Below are 26,827 nucleotides of genomic sequence, written 5' to 3' on the forward strand. Positions count from 1 at the left end.
ACCAGTACTGAATACAGAGACTAGTCTCCATTTGGGAGCACTGGGCAGTTCCCATCCTTGCTGGTGTGGTTATGTAGTCTTTCTGCCCAAGTAGGGAGGTAGCTATATATCTCTATTGAAGGGTGGGGAGAAGGGATGGTTTGCGAGAATCTGCTTTTATAGTGTTGGAAAAAAGTAAAATGGCAAGCACATTAACTGAGGAATTTGTAACATACAAACAGAACTTAACATGAGAACTTCATGCTTTGCCATTGAATCAAATTAAGGTTCTTAAACAAACTGGGTGCCAAGAAATTGCTCTAAAAAGACGTTACAGGGAAGCCTCCAGCAGAACATTAGTAACAGGATTGAACCAGGTTACAGGAGTGTGTTTTATAATCTTGGTGATTTCAATAAGGCACAACAGGGTGCGAACCGTATTAATTCTCACTTCATTTAGTATTTGCCTCAGTGCTGTCAAGACAGTTGGGTCTCATGCAGTTGACTTGGTTAAAAGGAAAATGTTAGAATCCTTTCTTACAGGAACTGACTCTGCTTAGCAATCTTTAGAGTTTGTGGCTTTTGGGGTATTTATTTAACAAACAAACATTTATTTTTTAAACTCAGTATCAAAAATAAGCCACTTCTCTATGCTCAGAGAGCTCTTAGCTTAAAAAACGGGACAGGTAGGAAGATAAAGGCAAGAGCACATGTTAAATTCAATACAAGACATGACAGTGATTGACAAGGACAGGGTGGGTAATCAGCTCTGTTTGTGGGTGAACCAGGGAAATCCTCTCAGAGGATTCTGAAGTCTGGAGCATGTATCTACTTGTAGAGTATTGAGAGACTTCATGGAGTCTTGGACTCCTCAGGTATAGCACGTTTCATTCCACAAATGTGCCCTGTCTGCAGAAATTTTAAGTAAGATTTTTAACATTGTTAAGGGTTAGAGCTTGCAGTGATTGCTACTGTTTATTGAGTGCCTATCATGTGCCAGGTACTTTGTCAGGTTCTTTATTTCAGTAGCTGTAATTTCTTGCAACAGTTAGCTAATAGATTGGTCTACTTAAAAAAAAAAAAGATTATTTTCATTTTGTCAGTGAGGAAACTTAAGGGTGAGGCCCAAAAATGAAGAAGATGTGGCACACATATATAATGGAATATTACTCAGCCATAAAAAGAAACAAAATTGAGTTATTTGTAGTGAGGTGGATGGACCTAGAGTCTGTCATACAGAGTGAAGTAAGTCAGAAAGAGAAAAACAAATACCGTATGCTAACACACATATATATGGAATCTAAAAAATGGTACTGATGAACCTAGTTGCAGGGCAGGAATAAAGACATAGACATAGAGAATGGACTTGAGGACACAGGGTGGGAAGGGAAAGCTGGGGCATCAACATATGTACACTACCAAATGTAAAATTAGGTAGCTAGTGGGAAGCAGCAGCATAGTGCAGGGGGATCAGCTTGGTGCTTTACGATGATCTAGAGGGGTGGGATCGGGAGGAGGGGAGGGAGGCTCAAGAGGGAGGGGATATGGGGACATATGTATGCATATGGCTGATTCACTTTGGTGTGCAACAGAAACTAACACAGTATTGTGAAGCAATTATACCCCAATAAAGATCTATTAAGAAAAAAAAGATTAGAATTAAATCAGACTTCTTTTCAGAAACCATGCAAGAAATAAAAGAGTGGATTGAAATATTTAACGTTTTGAAACAAAAAACCACTCGCCTAGAATTTTGTATCAAGCAAAATTATCTTCTAAAAATAAAGGAGGAATAAAGACTTTCTTAGAAGAAAAAAAGTGAAGCCACTTACTCTAAAGGTTACTCAGTGCTGAAGCCAGGATTCAAACTGAGGCCGAACTAACTCCAAATCTTGTGCTTTATTTCCCACCCTCTGTTATGGGAAGAAAATAGCAGTAAGCCAATTGCAGGTTGAGTTTGCTGGGATTTGTGGAGAGGACATGAAGAAGTCAGAATTGTGTTTATTAGTGGAGACTGTCTTTCTAGGACCTGTGAGGAATGCTACAGGTAGGATATCCATTTGCACTTAAAATGGTAACCAAGTTGACAAGACAAAGCGAATTAGTACTTACCCCTAGACTGTAAGTGACCTCTCTTTGAAGGATTGGGACAAAGAAGGCAAGGCCAGTGTTCTCCTTTATCATTGTTTGCTGCCTTCCTTTGCTTATCACAGAGGTCTAGGCATTCTGTGAGGCTGACTTTATTAGGGGGGAGGATTCCCGTGAGGAAGTGGTAGTCATTAGAATGTAGGTTGAGCTCTGTCAGCCTGCACCAGGGATTATAACACGGTGCATTCTAAAAGGAGCCCTTTTGTTTAGACTTTGGGATGATGATAACTGAATGCCTACAAGGGGCTAGTATTATTTCATTTAACCCTTACAAAATCCCTTGAAGGGATGTTACAGTCTCCCTTTTTTTTTTTCTTTTTTTAAAATACAGATTAAGAAACTGATGTGCAGTGAGTTGCAGAGTCAGGATGCAACGTCAGGTTTTTCTGGCTCAGATCTAGAGCTGGATGCAGTCACAGCACATCCAGACTGGTGTAAAAGGATGCCAGGGCTTATGGGAATTTTAAAGCTGGGACTAATGGGAAAGTTCTGGATGGTGGCAAGTAAGGAGCAGAAGGAATTTAATAAGTGGAATAGTTCGCATCTGGGGGAGGAATCGGTGGTTAAAAACGATGGCACCTGAGCTTGATTTGCCCCTTATCTCTTCTCATGGCAGTGTTGGAGCATGGTCATGGTAAATCTGAGGTTGCTGATTACACCTCAGTCTGGTCCATTTCACAGTTGTAAACTAAACCCCTAACACCAAGCAGCAATCTCAGGAAGAGAATGTGATCGGATTAGCACAAAACTTCTGTTGCTGTGAGAGCCAGAACTCAAAGTGAATGTGTCCTTCTTAGTTGGGAGAATCTCCATCATCTGTGAAGTGCCTGAAGAGAAAACACTTTTTGTTTTTTTTAATCACACTTTGAATTGGATAACTCTAAGGAAATTGGTCGCTTCCTCTTTTGTAACCATCATTTAGGCCATGATTACTTGTTTAGGGCTATGTCTTCCTTGTATCCTAGAATTTCTCAATTTGGCCCTATTGACAAGTTTGGGGCTGGATAATTCTGGCCTTCAGGGAACAGTTTGTTGTGGGAGGAAGACCTGGGTGTTTGGGTGCTCAGACCTGAAAGACGTTTGTCACTCCTAACCTGCTCCTTTTTGGGGAAAGAGAAAATAGCCAAGGGGCTGGAAACTGGATTTGCGCCCAGGACCCTGGCGTGAGGACCAGAGGAAAGTTCTTGATGATCACTCTTCTACCTTGTCTTTCACTTTCGCTGCACTGGTGTCTTATGTTGGATTTATTTCCATTTCTGACCTCATCTGTTAACAAGCTCTGGATGTGAGAGCTTCAATCATTTTCTGTGTTTGCGGGCAAAACCAGGGAATATCAGAGAATTAACAGGTTTCAAATTGCTATTTGTGAACTTAAGGCTAAAAGTAACACAATTAAATAGGCAAGTATATATGGTCATTAAAATTCAAGTAGGCAAACAGTCAGATAATTGTATGCTACTTATTATCCTGACCTCTTTAAGCACAAGTCCTATAATCCTTCTTTGGGAATAAATAATTAGGTGCATAAATTACTTTTATCTCTGAAACGTCATGTTGAGTTTAGCAATATTACAACCAACCCCCCAGGAAGCTTTCTGTTTGTCATAGTTTAATTTACTAAAGACTATTTTTAAAACATGAGAGAAAGGGTAAAATTCAAAGAGGAATTTGAACCCCAATCATTTTAAAACCACTTGAGTTTAAATATATTCAAGAGAAAAATCCATGTGTGAATTTTTTTTTTTTAATGGTGTGTGTGGGTGGAGGAGGGCTACAGTGCTTCAAAATATAAGCCTTAGATTTGAAGGGATGGAGGTGAGAAGTCAAGAGAGACTGGTCCTGAATCAAGGAGCTGTGACTATCTGGACAGCCCCCCTGTCAGACAGTCACAGGGGCAGGCACTCTGAGGAGACTCCTGGAGGACCCTCCTTTGAGGTTCCCTGGGCTAAACTCTTCCTCAGACAGAGCAGGTGTTCAAGGAAGGCCAGCTTTGTTGGTTCTGAGCTGTGAGCACATTCTCTCAGCTCAATAGGCCTCAGTTTCTTCATTGTAAAATGGGGGTAATAGTGCTATCTGTCTGAATACGGCTTTGAAGACTGAATGAGTTAAATGATTTTAAGATAAGCTTACTTGTTTAGCATAACATGTATTTCAATTTTTTTTAGAAAGTCAGTTGTTAACGACCATGAAAGGGCTTTGGGAGGCAATCTACAAGCTTTAATTTTTTCTTCTCATGCGTTCAAACAAAATTTAAAAACTGGTTGAAATTAAACTCCAAAAATACTAGATATTTTATTTCCCAACAAGTTGTCTACAGAATTTCTTTTGATATGGCAATGGCTGAGAAAAGAATTCTTTCAAAGATTTTGCAACTCAGATTCTGTCTGAGAGCACTTTTCTTGTTTACTTTCCATAGCCCCTTTGTTTATTGAAACCAGGGTATTCTTTGTTCCCCTGAATCTGTTTCAGTGTCCCTGCCATTCTGGGTGTCTCCATTCTGTGGTGTTGACCCCTGAGGGGATTGGAATTTCCCAGCACAGAGTCTGCTGATATTGCGATGAAACATAAGAGTGTGGGGCTCCCATCAGCCGTGGCTGGCATTAGTCAGCAGGCACTTGTGTGCACAGTAGTACCAATTCCAGCTTGCCCAAGCTACTGTAGTTGCTTTTCTTTGAAAAGCATCATCCTCTTTTTTTCTGTTCCTGTACCCAACCTAAAATTTCAGAAGCAAGGAGGGTGGTTGGTGGGGGTGGAGGGTTGGTGGGGAGTAAGAGGTAGCTAAACCTGACTGTCCCGGCTTGAAGTAAATGGCAGGAGTGACAGGCTTATAAAATTTGATCCTAGCTGTTGCCTTCTGCTTACCAGCCTCTCAGGTGGAATTTGGTGGGGACCCCTCTGAACAGCCTTTCTGAGTCCTCACCTTCAGGGTACTCTAGATACTGAACAAGTGTCTCCCATTCCCAATAGGGATACCTTTGATTCTTGCCCTGCACTGAGAGCCTTGGGCCTGGGATTGGCCACTTGGCTCCGAGCAAAGTCTGTAGCTCGGCATTTTTTCATTGAGCTGTTCTGAAGAGCAAGACTCTTAGCTGTTAAGAGTGAGGCTGGGGAGGCCTGCCGCAGGGGAGCATAGATTCCCTTGAGTATGAAGTATGGTAGTGGTGGTATGGAAATCAGCAGTCCTTTGTGGAGGGGAGCTTTTGTACAGAACACATAGATGAACTGTAAAGAAGCCCCATTTCCCTTCCCTGGATTCTCTTCATAAGGAAAATTATAGTTAGCTGTATAGTGTCATCTGAATATTTCTCTTGGTTTTCGTTCTTGAAGGACTGCCACCAACTCCAGTCCAGCTGCTCTATCCAGTGTCCCGATTCAGCAATGTCAAATCCCTCCAGCACCTTTGCCGATTCCGAATCCGACAGCTCGTCCGGATAGATCACATCCCGGATCTCCCACTGCCTAAGTACAATGGGGTCTTTAGAGGTGGGGCAGGAATGGAGGGTTAGTTGCAGTGTTCGTGAGGCCTGCAAGCTGAGTGTACAGGCAGAGCCTGGCAACTCACAGGCGTTGTCCTTTCACTTCTCCTATGTCTTAGCACCTAACTTAGAAATGTCACATTACAGCCAGGAAGGAGGCAGGTGTGTGTGTGTGTTGGCTTCCCTTCTGCAGACTCTGTGAAGGGTAGAGTGGAGGTGGTAAGAGGGAGGGAGACAGAACTATAATAAGTGAGAAAGTGGGAATTTTGTCAGGGCAACAAAGAGTCTTTGGTGTTGTCTCAAGCATACAGGGATTGAAAAGAAGGGAGGGTTGAATAAAGGTGGTATTTCTTTTATAAGCTATGTATAACATTTGTGTGTATCCCTCTTGTGTTATTCGTAGGCCTCTGATCTCTTATATCCGAAAGTTCTACTACTATGATCCTCAGGAAGAGGTATACCTGTCTCTAAAGGAAGCGCAGCTCATTTCCAAACAGAAGCAAGAGGTGTTGGAACCCTCCACGTAGCGAGGGGCCCCCTGCTGGTCACCACCAAGGGTATGCCTCCACTCTGCCTCACTGTCCAACCTAGTCTCCGCCTGAGCGGTTATCATGCACTGGGCTTCGTCCCTCTTCCTCTCACCCCATGCGTATACCCTGATCCAGGCATCTGTCCAGAGAGTCGCCACATTTGATCATGGAGTCCCAGGGAGGCACATACCCCAATTGGGAGAAGAGCAGATAGACACAAGAGGCTTAAAGAGTATTTGCCAAGCAACAAGCGAGTTAATCACTGAATATGTATAAAGAAAACACACAAGTGCAGCTAAGTGTGCAGCCTTCTCTCCTACTTTGGCTGATCGCCCTGATATCGCACAAATGACATATAAAGCAGGAAAGCAAAGGGGAAGAAAACTTCATCAAAGGGAATGCAAAATGCCCTTAATTGTAATAGGCATGCACTTCACTGAGAGTTCCACTCTGTCCCACGGCTTGGAATATGGGGATGAGGAAAGAACAGCTTGCTCTTCTATTTAGAATTCCATCTAGGCCACTGAAAAGTAAATTGTTGAAAAGAATAAATGAATTAACTAAGGAATTCATTTATCTAAGAGGCTCTTCTCCCATTGCTACACTGAGTATTCATTTATTTTCCCATAAAATATCTTGGAATACTGGTTTGCACATATGAATTTTAATTAGTCTTCTTGGGAATTCCCTGGCGGTCCAGTGGTTAGGACTCCACGCTTTCAGTGCCAAGGGCGTGGGTTCTATCTCTGGTCAGGGAACTAAGATCCCACATGCCTCAGGGCTCGGCCAAAAAAAAAAAGTCTTCTTAAATTGCACTAATGTGAACATTGAAAGGTAGAGGGGAGTAGGGAACAAAATTGCTAGAGAATGGTGATTTTGGTAGTGTGGGTTATGTGCAAGATCTCACATTCTAGTGATCTACTGCTGGGATGCGGAGACCACCCCCAACCCCTTTTACTGGGAGTGTCCTTTTTTTAAAAAAAATAATAATAATTAATTAATTTGGCTGTGTTAGGTCTTAGTTGTGGCAAGCGAGATCTTTCGTTGCGGCACTCGGGCTTCTCTCTAGTTGTGGTGCATGGGCTTCTCTCTAATTGCAGCACGCCGGCTCTCTAGCTGTAGTGCACAGGCTTAGTTTCCCCGCAGCATGTGGGATCTTAGTTCCCCGATCAGGGATTGAACCCGTGTCCCCTGCATTGGAAGGTAAATTCTTAACCACTGGACCACCAGGGAAGTCCCGAATGTACTTTTTTTTTTTTTTTTTTGCAGTACGTGGGCCTCTCACTGTTGTGGCCTCTCCCGTTGTGGAGCACAGGCTCTGGACGCACAGGCTCAGCGGCCATGGCTCACAGGCCCAGCCGCTCCGCAGCATGTGGGATCTTCCCGGACCGGGGCACGAACCCGTGTCCCCTGCATCGGCAGGCGGACTCTCAACCACTGCGCCACCAGGGAAGCCCTGTCCTTTTTTTAAAAAAAAAAATTTTATTTATTTTTGGCTGCGTTGGGTCTTTGCTGCTGTGTGCGGGCTTTCTCTAGTTGCGGCGAGCGGGGGCTGCTCTTCTTTGCGGTGCGCGGCCTTCTCATTGTTGTGGTTTCTCTTGTTGCGGAGCACGGGCTCTAGGCACGCGGGCTTTATTAGCTGCAGCATGCAGGCTCAGTAGTTGTGGTACATGGGCTTAGTTGCTCTGCGTCACGTGGGATCTTCCCAGACCAGCGCTTGAACCCATGTCCCCTGCATTGGCAGGCAGATTCTTAACCACTGTGCCACCAGGGAAACCCCTGAGTGTCCTTTTTAAGCACTGAATTCTTCTGCTTCTCTTCTAACCTCCTCTGTTCCCATTCCCATCCCCCATACAAAACAAACTAAGGGGAATAACCCACAGGAGTGACAGCCTTAGAGTGAAAAGTGGGCTTTAATTCTCCCCACCCTCTCAGTTCTCTTCTTAATGGGAGAAAATGACAACTGGTGTTTTTGTCCTATGGGTTTTTTTGTGGCTCAGGTGAACCCAGCTGTGTGTCTCCTCTTGGCTCTGGTGGTCCCTGATCCTGTGCTACTGCGGGGGAGAGCATGTGAGCCAGGTTTAGCAAGGAGAGAAGGAATGAAGAAGATCAAGAAATGGTATCTCCAGGCGGCTGCGGGAGTTTTAACTTAAAGGATCCTGGGCTGGATGTACAGTTTCTTTGTCATGTCTTCAGTTACAGGCATACCTTGGAGATACCTTGGGTTCATTTCCAGACCACTGCAAGAGAGCAAATATCGCAATAAAGCAAGTCACATGATTTTTTTGGTTTCCCAGAGCATATAAAAGTTTTATCTATACTATACTGTAGTCTGTTAAGTGTGCACTAGCATTATGTCTAAAAAAATCTACATAACTGAATTTTAAAATATTGCTAAAAAATGCTAACCATCATCTGATGATGTGGGATTGCCACAAACCTTCAATTTGTAAAAACACAGTATCTGTGAAGTGCAGTGAAGCAAAACAAGTTAAACGAGGTGTGACTGTATCCGCGAGCTGTATGCCCTTGGAAGTGTCTCCTAAAACATCTTAGTGCTCTAATGTCTAGGAGGGTTTCTCTGCTTGGTGGCTTTGCATTGATTAGGGTGGGGAACTAGGGGGGCCCACCTACGCAACTGTGCTGTCGAGGAGTAATTGGGACCCTTCAGTTAGAGCACCATTTCTGTGGGTGCTGTGCCTTAGGAGGGGCCCCCACGAGCACAGGCACATTCAGAGAAAGATTCAGGATGGTGGGGGGCTCCACACTTCATCGTGTGGGGAATAAATGATTATCATGGACCAGAGAAGTTTTAGGGTACGAGGGGCTTGGTGACCAAAAGAAGTATTTGATGGATTTTCCTAAGGAAGAGTGATTAAACTTATTCTGTGTGGTTCCAGGGGGCAGGAGAAGGACCACAGTACAAGTTTTAAACAGATTTCATTCCGACTTTAGAAGAAGCTTTTTAACAGGTGCAAATATGGAATGGTTTTCCACAGGAGGTAGTGAGTTCCCCATCACTTGTTTAGTCATTCAGCAGACATCTATAAAGTAGCCAGTGTGAATTGGGAAGAGGGTGCTGAGCAAGACAGGCAAAGGCCCTGTTCTCACAGAGCTGCAGTTCTTGTAGGGAGAGACAGACAGCCACGTGTAAGTAGTGAATAGGTTAGTTTCAGTTGACTGTACATGTTATGAAGAAAATAAAACTGGGTGAAGCTTAGTGGTTAATGGTAGCATACAACTCAAGTTTGAATGATCAGGGAAGGCTCCTGTGAGGACGTGACATTTCAGCTGAGATTTGAATATCAAAGAGTTAACCATGAGAGGATCTTGGAAGCAGGCATTCTAGGCAGGGGATCCTATAAGTACAAAGGCCCTGATATGATCAGGTATAGGCTGGGGCTAACCATTTGCCACGAGTGTGGGGGGCAGTCACGTATTGGCAAAGGATTACACTGAACTCCCGGGGCCTCTTTTTGTTGTGACACTGGGATTGTTGCTTGTAGCAAAGAATAAGCATCACGCTGTACTTGCTCCTAGGACCCTTTGAAAAAGGGAAGTAACACTTCCCAAGGGAAAGGACTTTCAGGTGTGAAATTCGGCTGTTATGATTTCTTGTTGGTCAGGCTGGTTTTAATTTCAGAGTTCCAAGTGGGCCGCTTGGTCTGTGTGTGCTCTTACCTGGAGAATTTTTTGCCAGGGTACTTGGAGTTAGGGCACAGGGTAACAGCTGGAACAGTGCCCTTCTTAAATCAGAAGGTAGAAGCTGCACTGGCCTTTGTGATTATATGTCAGCCCTCTTCAACAGCCAGAAGCCACAGGGCCTACAGCTATTTCTAGCTTGGCTCACCAGGGGTTACTCCAGGGACTCAGTTCTTTATTCAGTGCCTAGAGCAGATGGGCCTTAGGGAAAGTGTGTGGAAAATGAAGGGGAATGGGAAGGAGAGAAGGGAGGCAGTGTGTAGGACATCTTTATTAGTCATTTTAGGACCTTTTTTCGGCGACCAGGTTGTAGGCTGCTCAGGTCCCTGTGACAAAGGCCACTGCTGCATCCCCAGCCGGCTGCAGTGTTTGTGGAAGCACTTGGCTCTCCAGGCCCCATCCTCCCTTTGAGCTGTGCTTCTCCACCTCCAGAGGCTGTTCTTTCACTCCATTTTGGTTCCACTCTATTGAGCCACTCTAATTATTCCCCTTTTTTACCTAGGCATTTGGTTGCCAAGCTCCAGTTTCGAAGAACCAAATGAAGCTACCATGAAAACGGGAGTGAAGGAAACAAGAGGAGTAGGAAGGGTTGGGATCCTCTGTGCAAAGACTTCGGTTCCCCTCGTCCCCCTGGGGCTTGGATGAAGCCCACGACCAGACTCTCTGAGTGGGGCTCCACCTTGTCACATCCAGCCCTGTGCTACTGGAGCTGGATGAACTCCTTGGAAAACTGGAAGAAGTCTCAACACTGTTCCTTTTTCAGAAGTTTTGTTCTGGATATTTGCATTTCTCAGTATGGAAAACTCACCCTAAAGGCAGCTGGGGTCTGTGTGCATTGGATTGGAAGTGGTGCCAAGGGTGAGCAGATCCAAAGGAGAGGAGGGGAGGAGAGGGGGTTGCCAGTGAGGGTCATTCAGGTGGCACCAAAGGCAGAATTCGAGTCTCCACCATTGACCTTGAGGAAGGAAAAAGAAGGAGTCAGAAGTGCAAATCAAGTCGGGAGTTTCTGAGGGCCGAGAATCTGCTTCTCTGTAGGTGTATGGGTAGCTTCAGCAGGAGCAGGGAAGAGAGGAGGGTGGTTAGTCTCGAATAGCTGATGACTGGACAGAACTGGCACATAGCTCTGCCGGGGGAAGCAGTGACTCCTCGCATACTTTGCTTTTAAGGTTTAGGAACCTGATTTCAGAATCACCTCTCATAGCAGCTGTGTTCGTTTTGTTTTACTGAATTCCTAAGTTCTGTGACCTCAAGTTCGCCCTGTTCTTCCTCTGCCCTCAACCCATTCCCTCGAGATAACTGTACCTTTCACTCTGGTCATGGTAGCATCATTCCTATTGCTTCCACCGGCTGTCGAGGCAATAGTTTTTCTCATCACCGGAACAGTTCAGAGCTCCAATCCCGGCTGCTGAAGTTAATGGAGCGTGCTTCCAGATTCTTAATGGCAAACCATACCCATGACTTAGTCAGTGTTCCTTACCTCCACATGTCTGTCAGCTAGTGAGAGGGAATGTGGAGGAAGGTGAGAAACGAAGCTATTGTGCTCTTCCTAGAGAAAGCTCCCTAGTGTCTCAGCCTTAATGGCCCATCTGAGATCAATGAGGAGGGAGGAGAGCATTACAGCTCATGTTCTTAGGTTTGTTGGAGCAGGAGGTAGCAAGGGCTTCTTTATTTTCCTGAGTTCTTTCTGGCGACCCAAACGTTTTCCTGAGTTAGATCCTGTTTGCCCTCCTTCCACTGGGAAGTCTGTCAGATACTGATTTGAGAGTTGCCTGTTTTCCAGATGGAAGTGGAGGAAGAGGGAGAAAAACTCCAGTGCTTTTCTGAACTTGGCCATTGTCAAATCATATAACATTGTGAGTTTGCTTTTCTGTAGAGTTACTCTGAGGAGAGGTTTGCTATTAAGATGTGAAAATTGAGCTGTTCGATCTTTATTACTCTTTTGCAGTAAGTATTTCAACAGACTTCCTCTTTTGGTTCCCCTGTGCTTATATCTGCCTCATCGCATGAGATAAATAATATTGTCAGGTTTGTGGTTTCCTGATCATTTGGGGTGAGGCCCCAGTGTCTTGTAATTTATAGGACTGCCTCATCTGGGAGCACTGGCCTTCTGCCTTACGTCCTGCATGGAATGACCATTCTTCCTCCTTATAGCTGAATAGGGAGGAAACTTGCATTGTTACCTGGCTGTGAAGAGGTGGCCCACAAAATGAGCTTTGTAGCATAAACACGGCCCACCCACCTTTGATTTGTCGTGTAGTACCTCTTCTCTCTCTGGCTGCCGTGGTAGTATCACCAGCCAGTTAAGGTTGTGATCCCGGGAATTGGCTTAACCTACGGGTCTTGCCTCTTGAAGGTACAAATTAACTTGCCATCTTGCAGACAGTGCCACCCAGCTGTAAAGCCTGCTGTCTGGAATCCACTGAGATCCTCGAGTGGCTGTTGTGCGGCTACGTGGGGTCTCTCTTTTTTTTTTTTTTTTAACTACTTTTTAGTGTTCATTTGCCTGATTCTGGGCTAGCTACTGTGGAAAACACAGGAGGCAGGAGACATATTCTCTGGCCTAAGGGAGCTTTTAGGTGGCTGCCACATGTGAAGCATTTGGAGAACGACTCAGCATGGCAGAGAGAATCAAGGGCTGTCTTTAAAGAAATTCCGAGTGGGTAAGATCAGTGTAGATCAGATGGTCTAGGAGAGCTCTGGTGCTGTGAGACTTTGGTTTTTAGGTGAGGGCAGGGCAGTGAGATGAGAAACACAAGAACAGGAGCACAGAAGCAGAAATCTGCAGGGTGTGTACGGAACAGTGCACAGTCCCAAGGTAGAGCAGTGGCATCAAAGAATCCTTTTTCTGTGCTGTGGTCTAGACCGAAACTTCCTAGTCATCAGGCAGGTCTGAATGCTGAGGGGTTATGATGGCGAGGTGGAGCCCAAAGCCAGAAGTCAGCCAGGTTCTTGCCTGTGGTCAAGGACCTCACTGCTCTCAGCACGGCCTGGGTGAGGAAGGCAGAGCCCCTGGACCCCTTGTGGTACCAGGGGTTTCCAGTGGAGAATCCATACTCTCAGGTACAAAACCAAACCAGCTGAGGAGGCGTGACCCACCCTCACCACCATCCTTTCTGCTCCCGGGAAGGGTAGTGTTTACTGTGTCCGTGATCTGTCTGTGCATTAGTCACGGCCCAGGCCGTAGCCTGGTCCTTCCTTAGTAGAGTGGGCTATAAGACAGAGTTGTGCAGGAGGAAACAGGCTTCATCAGGAGGTGAGGAGGAAGGGCACCAGCCTGGTCAGAGTAAACAGGGAGGGACAGGGGCAGCTGGCCTTCATCAGCAGCTCCCCTTCACCTCTCCTGCCTGCGGCCCCTGCCCCCCTGCCGATTCTGTGTAGTGCTAATTGAAATGCAGTCTGCAGAGGGAACTCTGCTTTTTGGTCATAGTATTTTCAAGTCACAAACTGGAAAAGGTTCTCACTTCTAGGGACCCGTCATTGGTTTCTAAGTTGTGGATGGGTGATGTCAATACCCTCAGGCCCTGCCTGTGTAACCCTCCGCTTGTTTATGACTGGTCTACTGTAACCTGCCTCAGGACAGGCGTGAACCACTGTGAGTTAGTGACAGCTACTGCTACAACTTGCTATTACTTGAAATTCGTGTGCTGCGGTTGCAGGGCGCAAGGCGGTGGGGGCTCTGCTGCGGGGACTAGATAAATGGGTGACAAACTAGGAGTTTGGGACAGTTGGCGATGACCTTGGCCTGGTTGCCTGCCTGTGCCTGGGTGCAGTGAGTGTGACACCTTGGAAGGCCAGCCCTGGGCGGCAGCACCCAGGTTCCTGAGGGGGGAGGTGTGGTGGGGAGCTTGCTGCCATGGTTTCTCCTCCTCCTTTCCTACCTGTCACCGGAGCTGATTACACAGTCCCCTTATTAAGGCTGGGAGAGATGTGGAGATAGCGGCAACCCCCGCTACAGTGCACATCCAGGAAGCGCTGGCAAGTGACAGGGTGGTTAGTGTTCTCAGATCTGGGGTGAGAGACTGGAGTAAAGCCGGATGCCCTGGGTGCCAGCCTTTTCAGCCCTCACCCCGGGCCCTGGAAGACTGGAAGAGCACAGCCTGCTTGAAGCCCTTGGCCCTGGCAGGAAATGGGGTTAGGAGAAACTTGTCCTCTAGGTTAGATTCCCCCCTGACCTCCTGCCTCTCCCTTGGCTTTGAGCCCTGAAGTTGGAGGCCTAGGCATTGGCATATATAGCTCTGTGGCTGCTGGAAGGAGGTCTGAAAGTCATTGTGTGTGTGTGTGTGTGTGTGTGTGTGTGTGTGTGTGTGTGTGTGTGTGTGTGTGTGTGTGTGTGTGTGTGTGTGTGTTTTCATTTGCAGAAGTTTTGCCACCAGTGGGGGTGTTGAGAGCATCTCCACTGGGGGGAGACCTGCCATATGTTGTCCACTTTTAAGAGAATGACGTGCCCCCTGTCCCTAAGGGAGGAGCTTTTGAGTTAGACATTTTCCCTATGGGAATCCTCTTGGTTTGGTTCATGGGAAAGGGGGAAATGGATAAATGATTTTTATCTCTAATTGTCAACACAGCTGTTCTTACACTGAATTTGTGCTATTGCATACATGTAGCCATCTTTCTTTTCACTGCAGCAGTGTTTATCAGTAGTTCAAAATGATTTATTTGCTCCTGGGGAGTAAAACCTTTTTTATTAAAAAAGAAAAAAAAAAAAAAAGAAAGAAAATCGTGACCCCCTCCCCCCATGATAGCTATAGGATTATTGGGCCACAAAGCTCAAGAAAGCAAAGTCAAGTCTGCCAGTCCCCGTGATCTATCCTCTTTTGACATTGGAGTCTTCATGCTCAGCACAAAAACGACAGGAGGCCTTGAAAAGATAGCGAAGCCTTGGGAGGTGTGAGATGGGGGTTGGAGCATAGCGACAGAGGCACTGGGGACTCAGATGCTGCAGATATAAAAATAGAGTAAGGAATTGTATTTAAATCATTGATTTCTCTAATCTGCCAGGGAAAGACCTTTCTTTACATACAGATTCCATATTGTCTTTGTCCTTTTCATGCTTCTTGACCTTCCTGGTAGGTGCCCCCAGTTTCTTCCTGTTTCCCATCCTGTCCTCTCTGCCCCTTCCCTCATTCCTTTCCACTTGCATCCACCTCCCAGGAAGCCAGTCTTGCATGCTGAGTCTGTGACATGCCTTCACGCCCATTTCATCTCCTTAGAGGGTACCTGGAATTGCTCCCTCCCCCTCCCACTGCCTCTTCCAAAATGCTGAGAGGGGCAGGCAAAAGGCAGCCAGTCATGGCAGCGGAAGACCTGAATGTCTGCTCGCAGCTGGACTGCGATCTAGTTGCTCCTGGAGATGGAGTGTAAGGTGAACTTAGGACACTCTTGATCAGAACCCAGGAGATCAAAAACCCGCACAGCCCCGCTCCGAGCTTCGTTCTAAGCCCCCTACCCAGCTCAGGTGGAGCAGGAAGGCTGGTCTGACTACTCCATCTCTGGTGCTCGCTTGAACAGGGACCTGCCCCTCACTGTTAGGCCCAGAACCTTTTCCAAGAAGCATAATCCAGGCACCGCTCCGTGGGCAGGCTGCTTGTTGGAAGGCCCAAACTGGTGCTGCCCGTGCCACAGCCACTGCTGTACAGTTTTTGGTGGTTTTTAAGAAACTCAGTGAAGAGGGGTGTCGTTCTGGGCTCGGGGTGGTTGCCAGTTCTTCGCCGGAAGGGGGACCACATCGCCCCTGCAACCACTTCCGTCCTCTTCAGCCGCGCCACCCTCCTCCCAGCCAAAGCGTGGCCTGGCTTTTGTCTTCCCATTTAGTTTTTCTCCTTTCCTCTACCTTTTTGTGCTTAATTTATTAAAATAGTTGCTGTATAATTTATTTTCATAAACTATAAAAAATTACTAAATGGTTAAAATAGACTTGCAGGCCAATCTTAAATGGGGTGGGAGGGTCTGAGGGTGGGTTGGGGAAAGGGAAAGATGTTTTGATATAAACAAAACAAATGCACTTTGGGTGTGTTTTGGTATTTTTCTGGGGATAGATGGGAGGGTGTTGGGATGTCCCTGTAGATTAGTTCCAGAATGGGGTGTCTGTATATACTGTATTCATAGGCATGTTTGACTCTTGTAAAGGGACATTAGTAGCTGCTGCAGGTCCTGTTTGGAAACCCCATGTATAATTCCCGGTTTTTTGTAAGTGTCAGTGCGGGAGACATTTGACTCTTGTGTTTGTATCTCCTTTTTATGATTGCTGTACTGACCAATGTCTTTTTGCGGAAGGGGTGAAAAGAGATTTGAAATAAAAATGTTTAGAAATTCTTTCATGTTATTTGGGTTATTGTTTTTCATTCCGTCTCTCATCTCGTATGACTCCTCGCACCATCACCACCCACTTAGGGTCAGATGACCCACCCCTGGCAACTGGAGAATCCCTGTGATGTCAGCTAAGCAGAGCATATCCAGAACTGGTCTTGTCAGAATTAGAGATGTTGAAAAATTCCTGAGGCTGGTGGCCATTGCTCAGAGCTGCTTTCTCCTTCCCCAGGAAATGCAGGAGAATTCCAGAGAGCTTTCTGGAGCCTTTTTGCTCTGCTTTGGGAGAGTTCCTATTTTACCATAGTAGTCATTCCTAGTATATACCTAGGCTGGCAGTCAAGGTTTTTCATAAGTTTGACCTGTGTCCCTCCTGCCTTTCTAGCCCATTCCCTCCTCAGCTGTCCTCTTTGGAGAGGAAAGGACCAGAAATGTTTCTCTGATTGTGTGTACTTGGAGCTGCTCGAATCTTCCCTCTTCACTTTCCCACCCAGTCCCTCTCCACGTTCCCCACTTAGAGGGCCAAAGTACCACCTGGACACATTTTGGAGAATTTTCTGCATCCTCAGAGTAGAAAGCATGCTGAGTGAGATGAAACCCTAGTTCTCAGCAGTTGCATTTTCTTAGGACTGATTAGAAGTGCCCCAGGAGGGAGTCTCGGGATCCCCACTTGCCCTATTCAGCTCATTCCCAAGTCACAGGTCCACGTGAGGATGAAACAGTGTCTTATCATTCGGTGAAGGCATGAACCCCTGATTAAAGTTCTCTTCCCTTTTGGAAGAAAAAATGCTCCAAGCCATGAAGTGTGAAGAACATAAAGGAAAATGCTTAACTCAGAATCAGCAATTCAAATGCTCTGATGTCCCCTGTTTGGACACAGCTTGTTGATCGTAAAGAATCTTTGCGGACACCAACAGTCAAGAGTGAGTGTTAGTAGTAGGCATTTCTTGAAAGTAGAGACATAGGTTTTCATCATTTCAAATCAGCATCATTCATATTAGTGATGATGTGTTAGGTTTGTTAGGAAAGAGGTACTAGTCCCCTCTGGCTGGCATGATAAAGCACACAGAAGTAAAGGCATTCTTTTGGAAACAGGGAGCCCAAAATAAGTAAAAAGGTCCCCTCCCACACTCTCCACCCCCAAAACCTGAAACTACCTCCTTCCTCTCCTATGTCTACTCTCAGCTGCCACTTTTCATTCCATCTCACCTCTCAGTGGTGTCTTATCATGCATGTATCTAACTTGAATTCAATTATAAGCACGTGGCATCATAACTGTGCAGGAGATTCCCTCCTCCATTTCATCTGTGTCTCCCGATTGAGGGTGAGATGGGAAAAGTGAATTTTCTGTCTTGGTTCCCTTCCAGTCTCTTAGAGTGCAAGCATCTTTTTTTTTTTTTTTTTTTGTGGTACGCGGGCCTCTCACTGCCGTGGCCTCTCCCATTGCGGAGCACAGGCTCCGGACGCGCAGGCTCAGCAGCCATGGCTCACGGGCCCAGCTGCTCTGCGGCACGTGGGATCTTCCCGGACCGGAGCACGAACCCGCGTCCCCTGCATCGGCAGGTGGACTCTCAACCACTGCGCCACCAGGGAAGCCCACAAGCATCTTTTGCATAAGGATTCTAGCACCTGTTTGTGCCGTGTGGATTCTGAAAACCAACCATGTTCCTCTGGTGCTCAGCCAAAGGCACGAGAGTTGACCCCAGTTCTGAAGAAGCACTAACTGGGTTATCGTTGATGTCTAATGGAGCCCCTTCCCAAGAGATTCTCAAGAGGAATTTTGACTGCAATTTTATCCTGTGCACGGATCCCCATGTAAGCTGCGACTCATCACGCATCCCTCCTCCATTGCCATGCCCTAGTTTAGGCACTCCCCTTGTTCACCTGGACAATTTCAGCAACTTCCCAACTGGCCATCCTGCTTCCTCTTTCCCCTCTCCAGTCCTTCTAATAGTCCTTCCAAAATAAAGATGTGCTCAAGTCACTTCCTTAGTTTAAAATCATTGATGACTTTTAACCTAGAGAAGAAAACCTTAACTCCTCAACTTGACGTTCAAGGCCATTTCTCCTTCCCCTGCCACACAGGATGCACGCTGGTCACAAAGCCTGACTCGAAGTCCCCAGATGATGGCATCCCTTCTCCCGCCACTCCACCTTCCCTCATACTGTCCCATCTGCCTGGAGGACCCTAACTTCCTACCTTCTTCACCTGCAGAACTGCTCATCCTTCAAGATTTTCCTCCAGGGTCACCTCTGGAATTTTCCCAGCCACTCTCAGCCAGACAGATGCTCCTTCCCCTGTTAAAATAGCTGTTCACGTGTCTGCCGGTTACTCAACTGTAACCTCTGGTCTGTGAGGGACAGAAACTGTGTCCTATTCAGCTCTCTCCCTGCCCCCAGGGCTGGCACAGTTGAGTGGATGTGCCAAGGTGGTGGTGGTGGAGGAAAGATGAGGTCAGCCCCCACCCGGGAGTGCTGCCTTGTTTTCCTAGTCAGCCAGACTCGAACCTGGATCTTCACCTTCTGCACAGGACAACTCGGTTGGAGGTATGGGTGGGTTTTTTTAGCCACTAAATGTCAGGATTCTTCAGAATCTTCTTAAGGGATTGGACTTTTCGTGGCTGGAATAAGAGCATGAACTAAGTGACATAGCTGTAACTCAAGATATTCCCGAGGGGGCACGTGGACCGCTTCCTTCTGGTGCCAGTGGCGTCAGAGAGAATGACAGAGAAGATGCTGCCCCTTTAGTTGGAAGACGCCACCGAGGTAGAGTCAGCAGGCTTTGTCCAGTGACCAGAGGTTGCACTGAACTACCCACTGCCCCCCTGCTGAATTCACACCTAACAGAAACCCTGCATTTCAAGAGCTCAGCTCAGGTGCCCTTCTTCACATGGCCTTCTCATCTCATCCCTGGCTTTCCCCCTTCCCCCTTCTGAGAAACATGGCTTTGTTTCTGGGCCTTTTTTCTGCAAATCATGAGGGGTGATGGGATAGGCAGGAGAATAGGAGAGGCTAGCTAGGTTTATCCTGGGAGAGAAAAATAAGTGTGAGAAGGTAACAGCTGAGCTTGGGGGGAGTTTGGAAGATTTGGAATGGGACGGGAGAGTCTGGCAACAGCTATCTTAGGTAAGAGATTTGGCAGAGTTAAAGAAGATTTCAAGAAGTTTCATTGGGTCATCCCTGGCGGTCCAGTGGTTAAGGCTCCATGCTTCCAATGCAGGAGGCCCGGGTTTGATCCCTGGTCGGGGAATGAAGATTCCGCATGCCCCACAGCGCGGCCAAAAAACAAAGAAGAAAGGTTTCAGTGTGCATTGGGTGTCATCTACTGGTGCCCCTTCCCCACAGCTGCCACCTTTTCCAATGCCCTGATACTGTGAAGATAACAGCTATAGAGATAGTTATCCTTTTCTTCTGGATATGGGGCTTTGAGTGGGACACCATATGTGGACTGACTATAGGCCCAGCTTTAGACATGTGAAACTCTTGTTGCACTTGGCGAGTGGGTTCTGTGTCTTGTTTGTTTTCGGCTTGTCTTCCACCCCCTCAACCTAGTGGTGTGCCAGCACACGGAGAAATACCCCCCATGAATGTTTGCTGAAAACCATGCAGGAGGTCAAAGACAGCCAGGCCAGAAGAGGAACTGGCAGTGGAGAAAGGTCCTCTGGGCTGGAATCACCTTTGGGCCTGAATGGGGGGCAGCCATACTGGAATAGAAATTCACAGGGGAAGCGAGGCTGGCAAGGGGAGAACCCAGAATGCCTTGTGGAGCCTGGAGGTGAGGCAGCAGGGTAGGGTGCAGTGGCTCTCAGTCAGGGTGAGGTTTTTTGTGAGCCTGAATCACCTGGGTAGCCTTTTCAAACCTCACACTCGCCCCAAGACTAAGACACCCTCCTAGACCCTCAAGGAGTGGGGGAGGGGAGAGGGGGTGGTAAGGATGGTGGACAAAACTCAGATGCATCTGATGGGTCCTTCCCGTCCTCCCCACGCCTACACCCACTTGATAACCCTCCCAAGCGAGGACACTGGGTTTGACAGCAATCTATTTATGCTTTCGCTGTCTCCTCTTGAAAAAACGGAGTTTTTTTAAACTTACCTCACGTGTGAGCAGGTGAGATAATGCATGTAAGATGCCTGGAACCTCTTCAGCACTCAATAAACAGCCACGGGCACTAATTATTATCATCATTATTAACACATTTTGAGGAGGACTGAGAGCTTTTTCCCTTCCCAAAGGCGGAAGGAAGAAAGAAAAGACTTCAGGGGCCCCATCACGGGAGGCGCAGTGAGGGATGGGCTGGAGGGAGGAGGGAGGAGAAGGGGAGGTTGCGGGCGGGTAGGGCTCTGGGGCCGGTGGTGGAAGCAGGTGGGGCTGGCTGAGTTGGGCTTTTCCTGCCACCTAGTGGCTCCTCTGGGCTAGGCCACCAGCCAGCTGTCCCCTCGGCTCTGGGCGGCGGTGGGGCGAGGCCGGGCTACAATATTCCTGAACACAGTATCTGCAGTCCTCTTCTGCTGCCCCCATTTAATGCCCTGTCCCCTTGGGGACCCTGGCCCATGACACATCCTCCGCATGGCCCTGGCATGTGGGACGAGCCCCCTTTCTCCAGGTGGAGGAGGGGGAAGCCTTTGTTCTCTTGGCTCCCAGGCAGAGTGGGGAACTGAGGCAGATGCACTGGGTGGTGGTGGTGGGGCACCTTCCTGCCCCACCCCCACCTCTGCTGGCTTGATGGCTGCTAATGGTACACTTGCCCCCGGGGGATGCCGGGGTCTCCTGGCACTGGGGGCCCAGACCTGGAGCAGTGTCTGCCTTGGGTTTTTATTTAATTCTATAAATATATACTACTTTGTGCAAGCCCTTGGTGAGGTTCTCCTGAGCCTTCCCATCCCACTTTCTCTGGAGGATTTTGCCTTTTGTCTCCAGGATGAGAGGAAGGGAACACAGAGGCCTGCAGCCCCAGGCCTGCTGGTGAAGGGCCCAACGGGGACTTCAGAGTCAACTTGATGTCTGGGTCTCTCATCATCTCCCGCCCCTTGTGGAATGATGTCCTAGTTGCATCATGTCTGCCTCCTGCTTCGAAGGCAGCTGTGACTCTTTGGGGAGGGGTCTGACCCAGGGTGAGGGGCTTCAGGAGGTGGCCAGGAGCCATAGGAAGAAATCACATGTTGGGCTGGGACTCCAGGGTCCGGCATCCACAGGCCCCTTGCATCTGCCCTGCTGCCCCTGCCCTCCCCACCCCCAATGCCCACTTTCCCCTCTCAGGGCTTTGCAGCCTCAGCTGCACCAGGCCAGGATTGCATCATTCTTGGCTTTGTTTGCAGAGCAGCAGGTGGAGGAGTGAGGCCCGCTGCCCACCGCCCCGCTTCCCTCTCAATTCCTTTTACTCCCTCCTGGGTACTCCTCCGCCTTCCTCTCCTCTCAGGCCCACGGCACCGGCACCTGGGGAGCTGTCTTCCTTACCTGGTGGCTCTCAGCTCCCTTTCCATTCCTCCGGCTCCCCAGGGAGGCCCGGAGGCTACACAGGCAAAGAGAAGGAGGCTGGGTGGGGGTGGGGGGGGCGGGATCAGCACTGGGCTGGAAACTGCCCTTCTTTCCTGTTCCCCCACCCAGCTAAAGGCCGTGCCACCCTCAAAAGGAACACCTGGCTGTAGCCAGGGTCTGGCCTCCCAGATTGGGCACAAGGTCGGAAATTTTCACCTGCTGAACTAAAGCTAATAATAATCAGTATAAGATGAATTCATTCAGCTCTTTGTAGAAGGTACTTAACTTTTTTTTTTTTAGAGATTTTTTTGATGTGGACCTTTCTTTAAAAAAAAAATTAATTTATTTTTGGCTGTGTTGGGTCTTCGTTTCTGTGCGAGGGCTCTCTCCAGTTGCAGCGAGCGGGGGCCACTCTTCATCACGGTGCGCGGGCCTCTCACTGTCGCGGCCTCTCCCATTGCGGAGCACAGGCTCCAGACGCGCAGGCTCAGTAGTTGTGGCTCACGGGCCTAGTTGCTCCGCGGCGTGTGGGATCTTCCCAGACTAGGGCTCGAACCCATGTCCCCTCCAGTGGCAGGCAGATTCTTAACCACTGCGCCACCAGGGAAGCCCACTTAACTTTTATTTATCATTTATGGGGACTTCATTGGACCAAGCATTTTATACTCGCATCTCATTTAATCTTTCATCAACCTTGTGAGGTGGTGGTATTATCATTCCTGGTTTACCAGTGAGGAAGCTAGAGCTCAGAGAGGTGAGAATACCTGCCCAAGACCATAAACAGCAGACCGCGGGCTTTGATCTCGGTCTGCCTCCCTCCACCGTTACTTGAAACTTCTCAACGAGATGGAAAGTACAATGCTGACCAGACTTGGACGTTTTCTTTACCCCCTAAAAGGGGACTTTTGCCCAAGACGCTCATCAAGAGATAAGACTTTCCTCTTTTTAATCTTATGAAGGAGATGAAATAAGACACCTGTCCAACAACCTGAGCTGGGCCCTGCCCCACCCCTACTGCTGCTCCTCTGAGATACTGCTGTTGTCGAAGGTTCTGACCCATGCACAGTAGATACAGGAATCAGAGTAGGAGCTTGTCGGAGATCCGGCCTGCCAGGGAAGAGGGAGGCCTGGGCTGGTTGCACATGTGGACCCTGCAGGCTGGGGCAGAGACGGTGGGCAGTACCGTCACTTCCGTTCACTGGGATTCTCTGCTTGTGAAGCTTCCTGTAGTGCTCAGGGTGCTTTGATAAAAGAGCTTCAGGGTCTAGCAATCTAGCCACCATGACTTTGGCTAGTAGGAGTTTACTCTTCAGGGCCAGATCAGCATCTTTGGGGACAGACAGTTCTCAACCTTGCAAAGCCCAAGCCCAGACCTTAGGCCTGGCCAAGCAACAGCTGTTTCAGAGGCCAGCATGGGTGGCTGCTGCCGGGCCACCTCCTCCTCCTTGTTTTCACTTTCAGTGGCTGCTTCAGCCCTGAAAGAGAGCCAGAGGGAAACCAACTGGGAAGAATCGGGCCTGCCTTCCACAGCCCAAGGTCCAGCTCCACCACGGCCTGGGAGAGGCCAGGTCAGGGTTGGGGTCATGTGCTTACTGGCTAGCACTCTTCTCTGTCTCCTATCTCTTTAGCCCAGGACAGACTCTGTCTGAAGGGACAAAGGGCCCCATTGACCCCATAGCCTTGTGACCTTACCCAAGTCTGTCCCTCCCTTCCCCTGGCAGCCAGCAGGGCACTCACTCTGGTAGCAGACAGGACTACGAGGCCGCTGAGAGGGCATGGCAGGGAAGCCAAGAGAGGCTGCAGCCAGCTGGGCGGGGAAGACTGGAAGTGCGTGGGTAGTGCCCCCCAGATCCCTGAGAGGAGGGGCGGCTGGGGATGAAGGGCCGCCGGGACTCCTGGCTGCAGTCCCAGGAGCAAAGCAGCAAATACTCTGCAGGGCCAAAGCATGGGAGGGCTGGGGGAGTCCAACCTCAGCCCCAAACGGGGCTGCCCGGGGGGCTCAGGGCCTCCCCAGCCTGCATTCCTGAATTCCTCCCCCTAGCATGCCCCCTACACCCAGCCTATAAAGCCCCCTTTGTCTGGGCCCACTGAGGAGCTTAACCCTCCCCATCTCAGCTTCCAGCCCCCTGCTCCCTCACCCTCTGGTGCCTAACAAAGAGGCCAGGGCTCAGTGAGAAGTGTGAAATCCCCTTCGTGCCGCCTGGGCACTGGCCCAGAGGTGTTGGGCAGCCAGCGCCTGCGCACCGATGCCCCAACCCCACTGCCCGCCTCAGGGCAGGTTAATTCCCACCCCTGTCCACTCCGGGACTCCATACTCCTGCCCTGGGCAGCATGCCCTCCTCTCACATGCCTGCTCATGTGATAGCCCCCTTGGTGTGGCCCTGCCCTGACATGGGCAGGATAGAGGGGCAGTGGGCCGTCAGGAGCCACCCCTGATGGGGGAGAGGGGTCTCAGTGGGGGAGGCAGTCTTTCTGCCACCTCCTTGGCTTTCACCAGAGTTGGTGGCTCCACTGCCCACAAGTCAGGTCCCCAGCTGGCATCTGGAGCTTCAGATGACCCTTCTCTGGCAGTGGACAAACAGTTCAGTTCCTCCTCCTGCTTGGCACATGCCTGGGGCATGGTACACGGTGGGCGGCAGGAATCTCCATTCTTGCTCCCCACACCCACCCAAGGGCCTCAGAACACATTTGAAGAGAGGCTGAATCCTGGCAACAGGGAGTGGCCCTCCACACCAGCTCCTGTTCTCATGGGGTCACATGGCTCTGAGCCCTGCTCACCAGGGCAGGGTCTCCCTATGGTCCAGGTGCTGTGGGTATCTCTGCCCCGCTCTCAGGCAGTCACAGTGGTCTGGGCCATGGGGTCAACTCTGTCACCAAGCTGCTGTGCGACCTTGGGCAAGCCCCTCTGTGGCCCTGTAAAATGCAGGGTGGGGCGCTTCCGACTCTGATAACCTCAGAAACGAAGGGGCTGCCCTTGGAGGGGATCTTCTCTGGACTAACACTGCCCCCAGGACAAGCAGAACGGTGGGTGTTGGCAGGGATGCGCCCCTGGATGTGTGAGCAGTGTGTGTGCATTGTGTGTCTGTGTGTGTGAACGCTGTGCCTCTACCCGCGGGTGGGGTGGGGCGGGAGGGGCGGGAGGGGCGGGCCGGGGGCGGGGTCTGAGGGCGGGGCCGGAGCGGGGCGGGGCGGGGCGGGCCGGGTGGGGGTCTGGGCTGCCTACAGCAGGCGCTCCTTGCGCGCGGCGGTGGCCGGGTGCTGCACCGACTGGGCGCTATGGAGGGGCCACCGCCCCCTGCGCCCCGCCGGGCTGACGCGGCGAGGACTGCATAGCGGGCGGCAGCATGGAGCAGGTCAGCGGGCGCGGGTGCGTGTCGGGGAGGGAAGGGCGGGGGGCGTGAGGACTGGAGGAAGGTGGGTGCGCCGAGAGGGAGGGGGGCCCGCCACCTTGGGAGGGGTTGGGGCTCTGGAGCTCCGGGCGGAGCTCTGGGGAAGGGTTACAGCTGGTGTGACACAGAGCCGGTGAGCGCGCGCGCGCGCGCGCGCGCACACACACACACACACACACACACACACACGAGTACTCCCCCACCACTGACAAATAGGGAGGCGCTCACCGAGGGCTCACACGCTGCTTCGCTCCCCATCCCCGTTTCAGAAGGAGAGCATTTAGAAGCCCCCCTCCCCACTCGGTAAGGTCCCGGATCCATCCAGGATCCTAGCAGGCTCTGCATAATGAAGGAGTGACAGAAGGTGGTCGCAAAACTACCGCTGACCCTCCCGGCCGCCCCCACCCTGTGGGACCTAAAGATACAAGCGTCCCCCTCCCCCCATACATCAAGGGGCTTCTCCCAGCCACCGTCCCCCTCCATTCCCAATTACAGCAGGTGCAGCAACTGCTACCACCATTTCATCGCAGTGAAAACATGGGGTGGGCTGGGCAGCTTCTTCACATGCCCCCCAGATACAGACCTGCAGCCCCAGCCAGTATCCATCAGAGGAGGTCAGGGTGATGGCCCCCTCACTCACTCCCTCCACAGAGCTTAGCAAATCCTGGACAGGAGGGGCTGGTCCCCTTAAGTAAGTGGGGGGCCCTCTATCCTGACTTGCAGCCCCCTGTTCTAAGATGGACAGAATCCTGATGTGGGCTGAAGGGAGGGCTGCCTTGCTGCCTTCCTAATCCCGACTCGGTGAGAGGTCTTGGGGTGGGGTCTGGAGTGGAAGGGTTTTCTGTTCCTGGGTGGGCCTTTAAGTGTCCACACTCCCAGGCTCTGCTTCAAGTGGTGGCCTGGGGCCCTGGGCTCTGAGACACCCTCCCCTCTGTGGCAGAGGGGTTCTTGTGTTCCCTGTGATGGTGGTGAGGAGGGGTAGGGGGAGGGGTAGAGGGTGTGGAGTCAGGGGATGGGGTGATCTTAAGTTCTGGGGCGTGAAGAGGGGCTCTGAGGAGTCATGAAGCACTCTGGGCATCTTCCCTGGGCTGGGCGTGATGTTTGGGGAGGGCTGTGGGCTGGTCTAGTCTCCAGGCCTGCTGGGCATCTTGGCTGTTAATTTAAATGGCCAGTGGCAGCTCCCTGGAGCACCAGGCCTGGCAGGGGGAAGGGGACTCCATTCGTCATTCTCTGCTATTGTCATTACTGACTCAACTCCACTCTGAGCACAAAAAAGCAGGGCTTGGGGGGACAGGACTAAAAGCCACTGAATTGCTCACGTTAAAATAGTTAAATTTATGTTATGTGAATTTCACCTCCATTTTTTAAAAAAAGGAGGGGCAGGGCTAGGGGACACCATTACTTTCTGCCTGGAGGACTCTGAACGCATCTCACTGGGCCTGCAGCACGGCCTGAGTTGCTCCTCCATCAGCCTTTCATACTTCTTCTGGGGGTCGGGTGCTTCACCTTTCCCAGAGGCAGAGCCTGGCTCTCCTGTGCGCTGGCATCGTGGACGGGAGGACAGACCACGGAGGAGAGTAAGGGCGTGGGGCTCTTGCCGTGGCCTCATCAAAGGGACACTGGGCGCCCTTGGACATCTGTCCTCTCTGGGCTGCTGTGAAATCCCTGCCAGCTGTGCTGAGCCCTGGCTTTCCAGTCCTTGACGTGGGGCTCTTGCCGTGGCCTCATCAAAGGGACACTGGGCGCCCTTGGACATCTGTCCTCTCTGGGCTGCTGTGAAATCCCTGCCAGCTGTGCTGAGCCCTGGCTTTCCAGTCCTTT

General features: G+C 49.8%; 2 protein-coding genes across 4 annotated transcripts in view; both read left to right on the forward strand.

The window, feature by feature from the left end:
• The window catches only part of SOCS7 (suppressor of cytokine signaling 7), a 33,321-nt gene extending 17,174 nt beyond the window's left edge, over positions 1-16,147 (forward strand). For all 3 annotated transcript variants that reach the window (XM_067717042.1, XM_067717040.1, XM_067717041.1), the window contains 3 exons: positions 5,455-5,590; positions 6,007-6,160; positions 10,338-16,147. In XM_067717042.1, coding sequence (XP_067573143.1) covers positions 5,455-5,590; positions 6,007-6,130 — 260 coding nt within the window. In that variant the 3' untranslated portion in view covers positions 6,131-6,160; positions 10,338-16,147. The remainder of the gene's footprint in view (positions 1-5,454; positions 5,591-6,006; positions 6,161-10,337) is intronic.
• An 8,672-nt stretch (positions 16,148-24,819) lies between these two features.
• The window catches only part of ARHGAP23 (Rho GTPase activating protein 23), an 80,773-nt gene continuing 78,765 nt past the window's right edge, over positions 24,820-26,827 (forward strand). Inside the window, exon 1 of the mRNA XM_067715581.1 lies at positions 24,820-24,970. Coding sequence (XP_067571682.1) covers positions 24,962-24,970 — 9 coding nt within the window. The 5' untranslated portion in view covers positions 24,820-24,961. The remainder of the gene's footprint in view (positions 24,971-26,827) is intronic.

This window comes from Pseudorca crassidens, chromosome 19 (assembly GCF_039906515.1).
Source record: "Pseudorca crassidens isolate mPseCra1 chromosome 19, mPseCra1.hap1, whole genome shotgun sequence".
Taxonomy (NCBI): Eukaryota; Metazoa; Chordata; class Mammalia; order Artiodactyla; family Delphinidae; genus Pseudorca; species Pseudorca crassidens.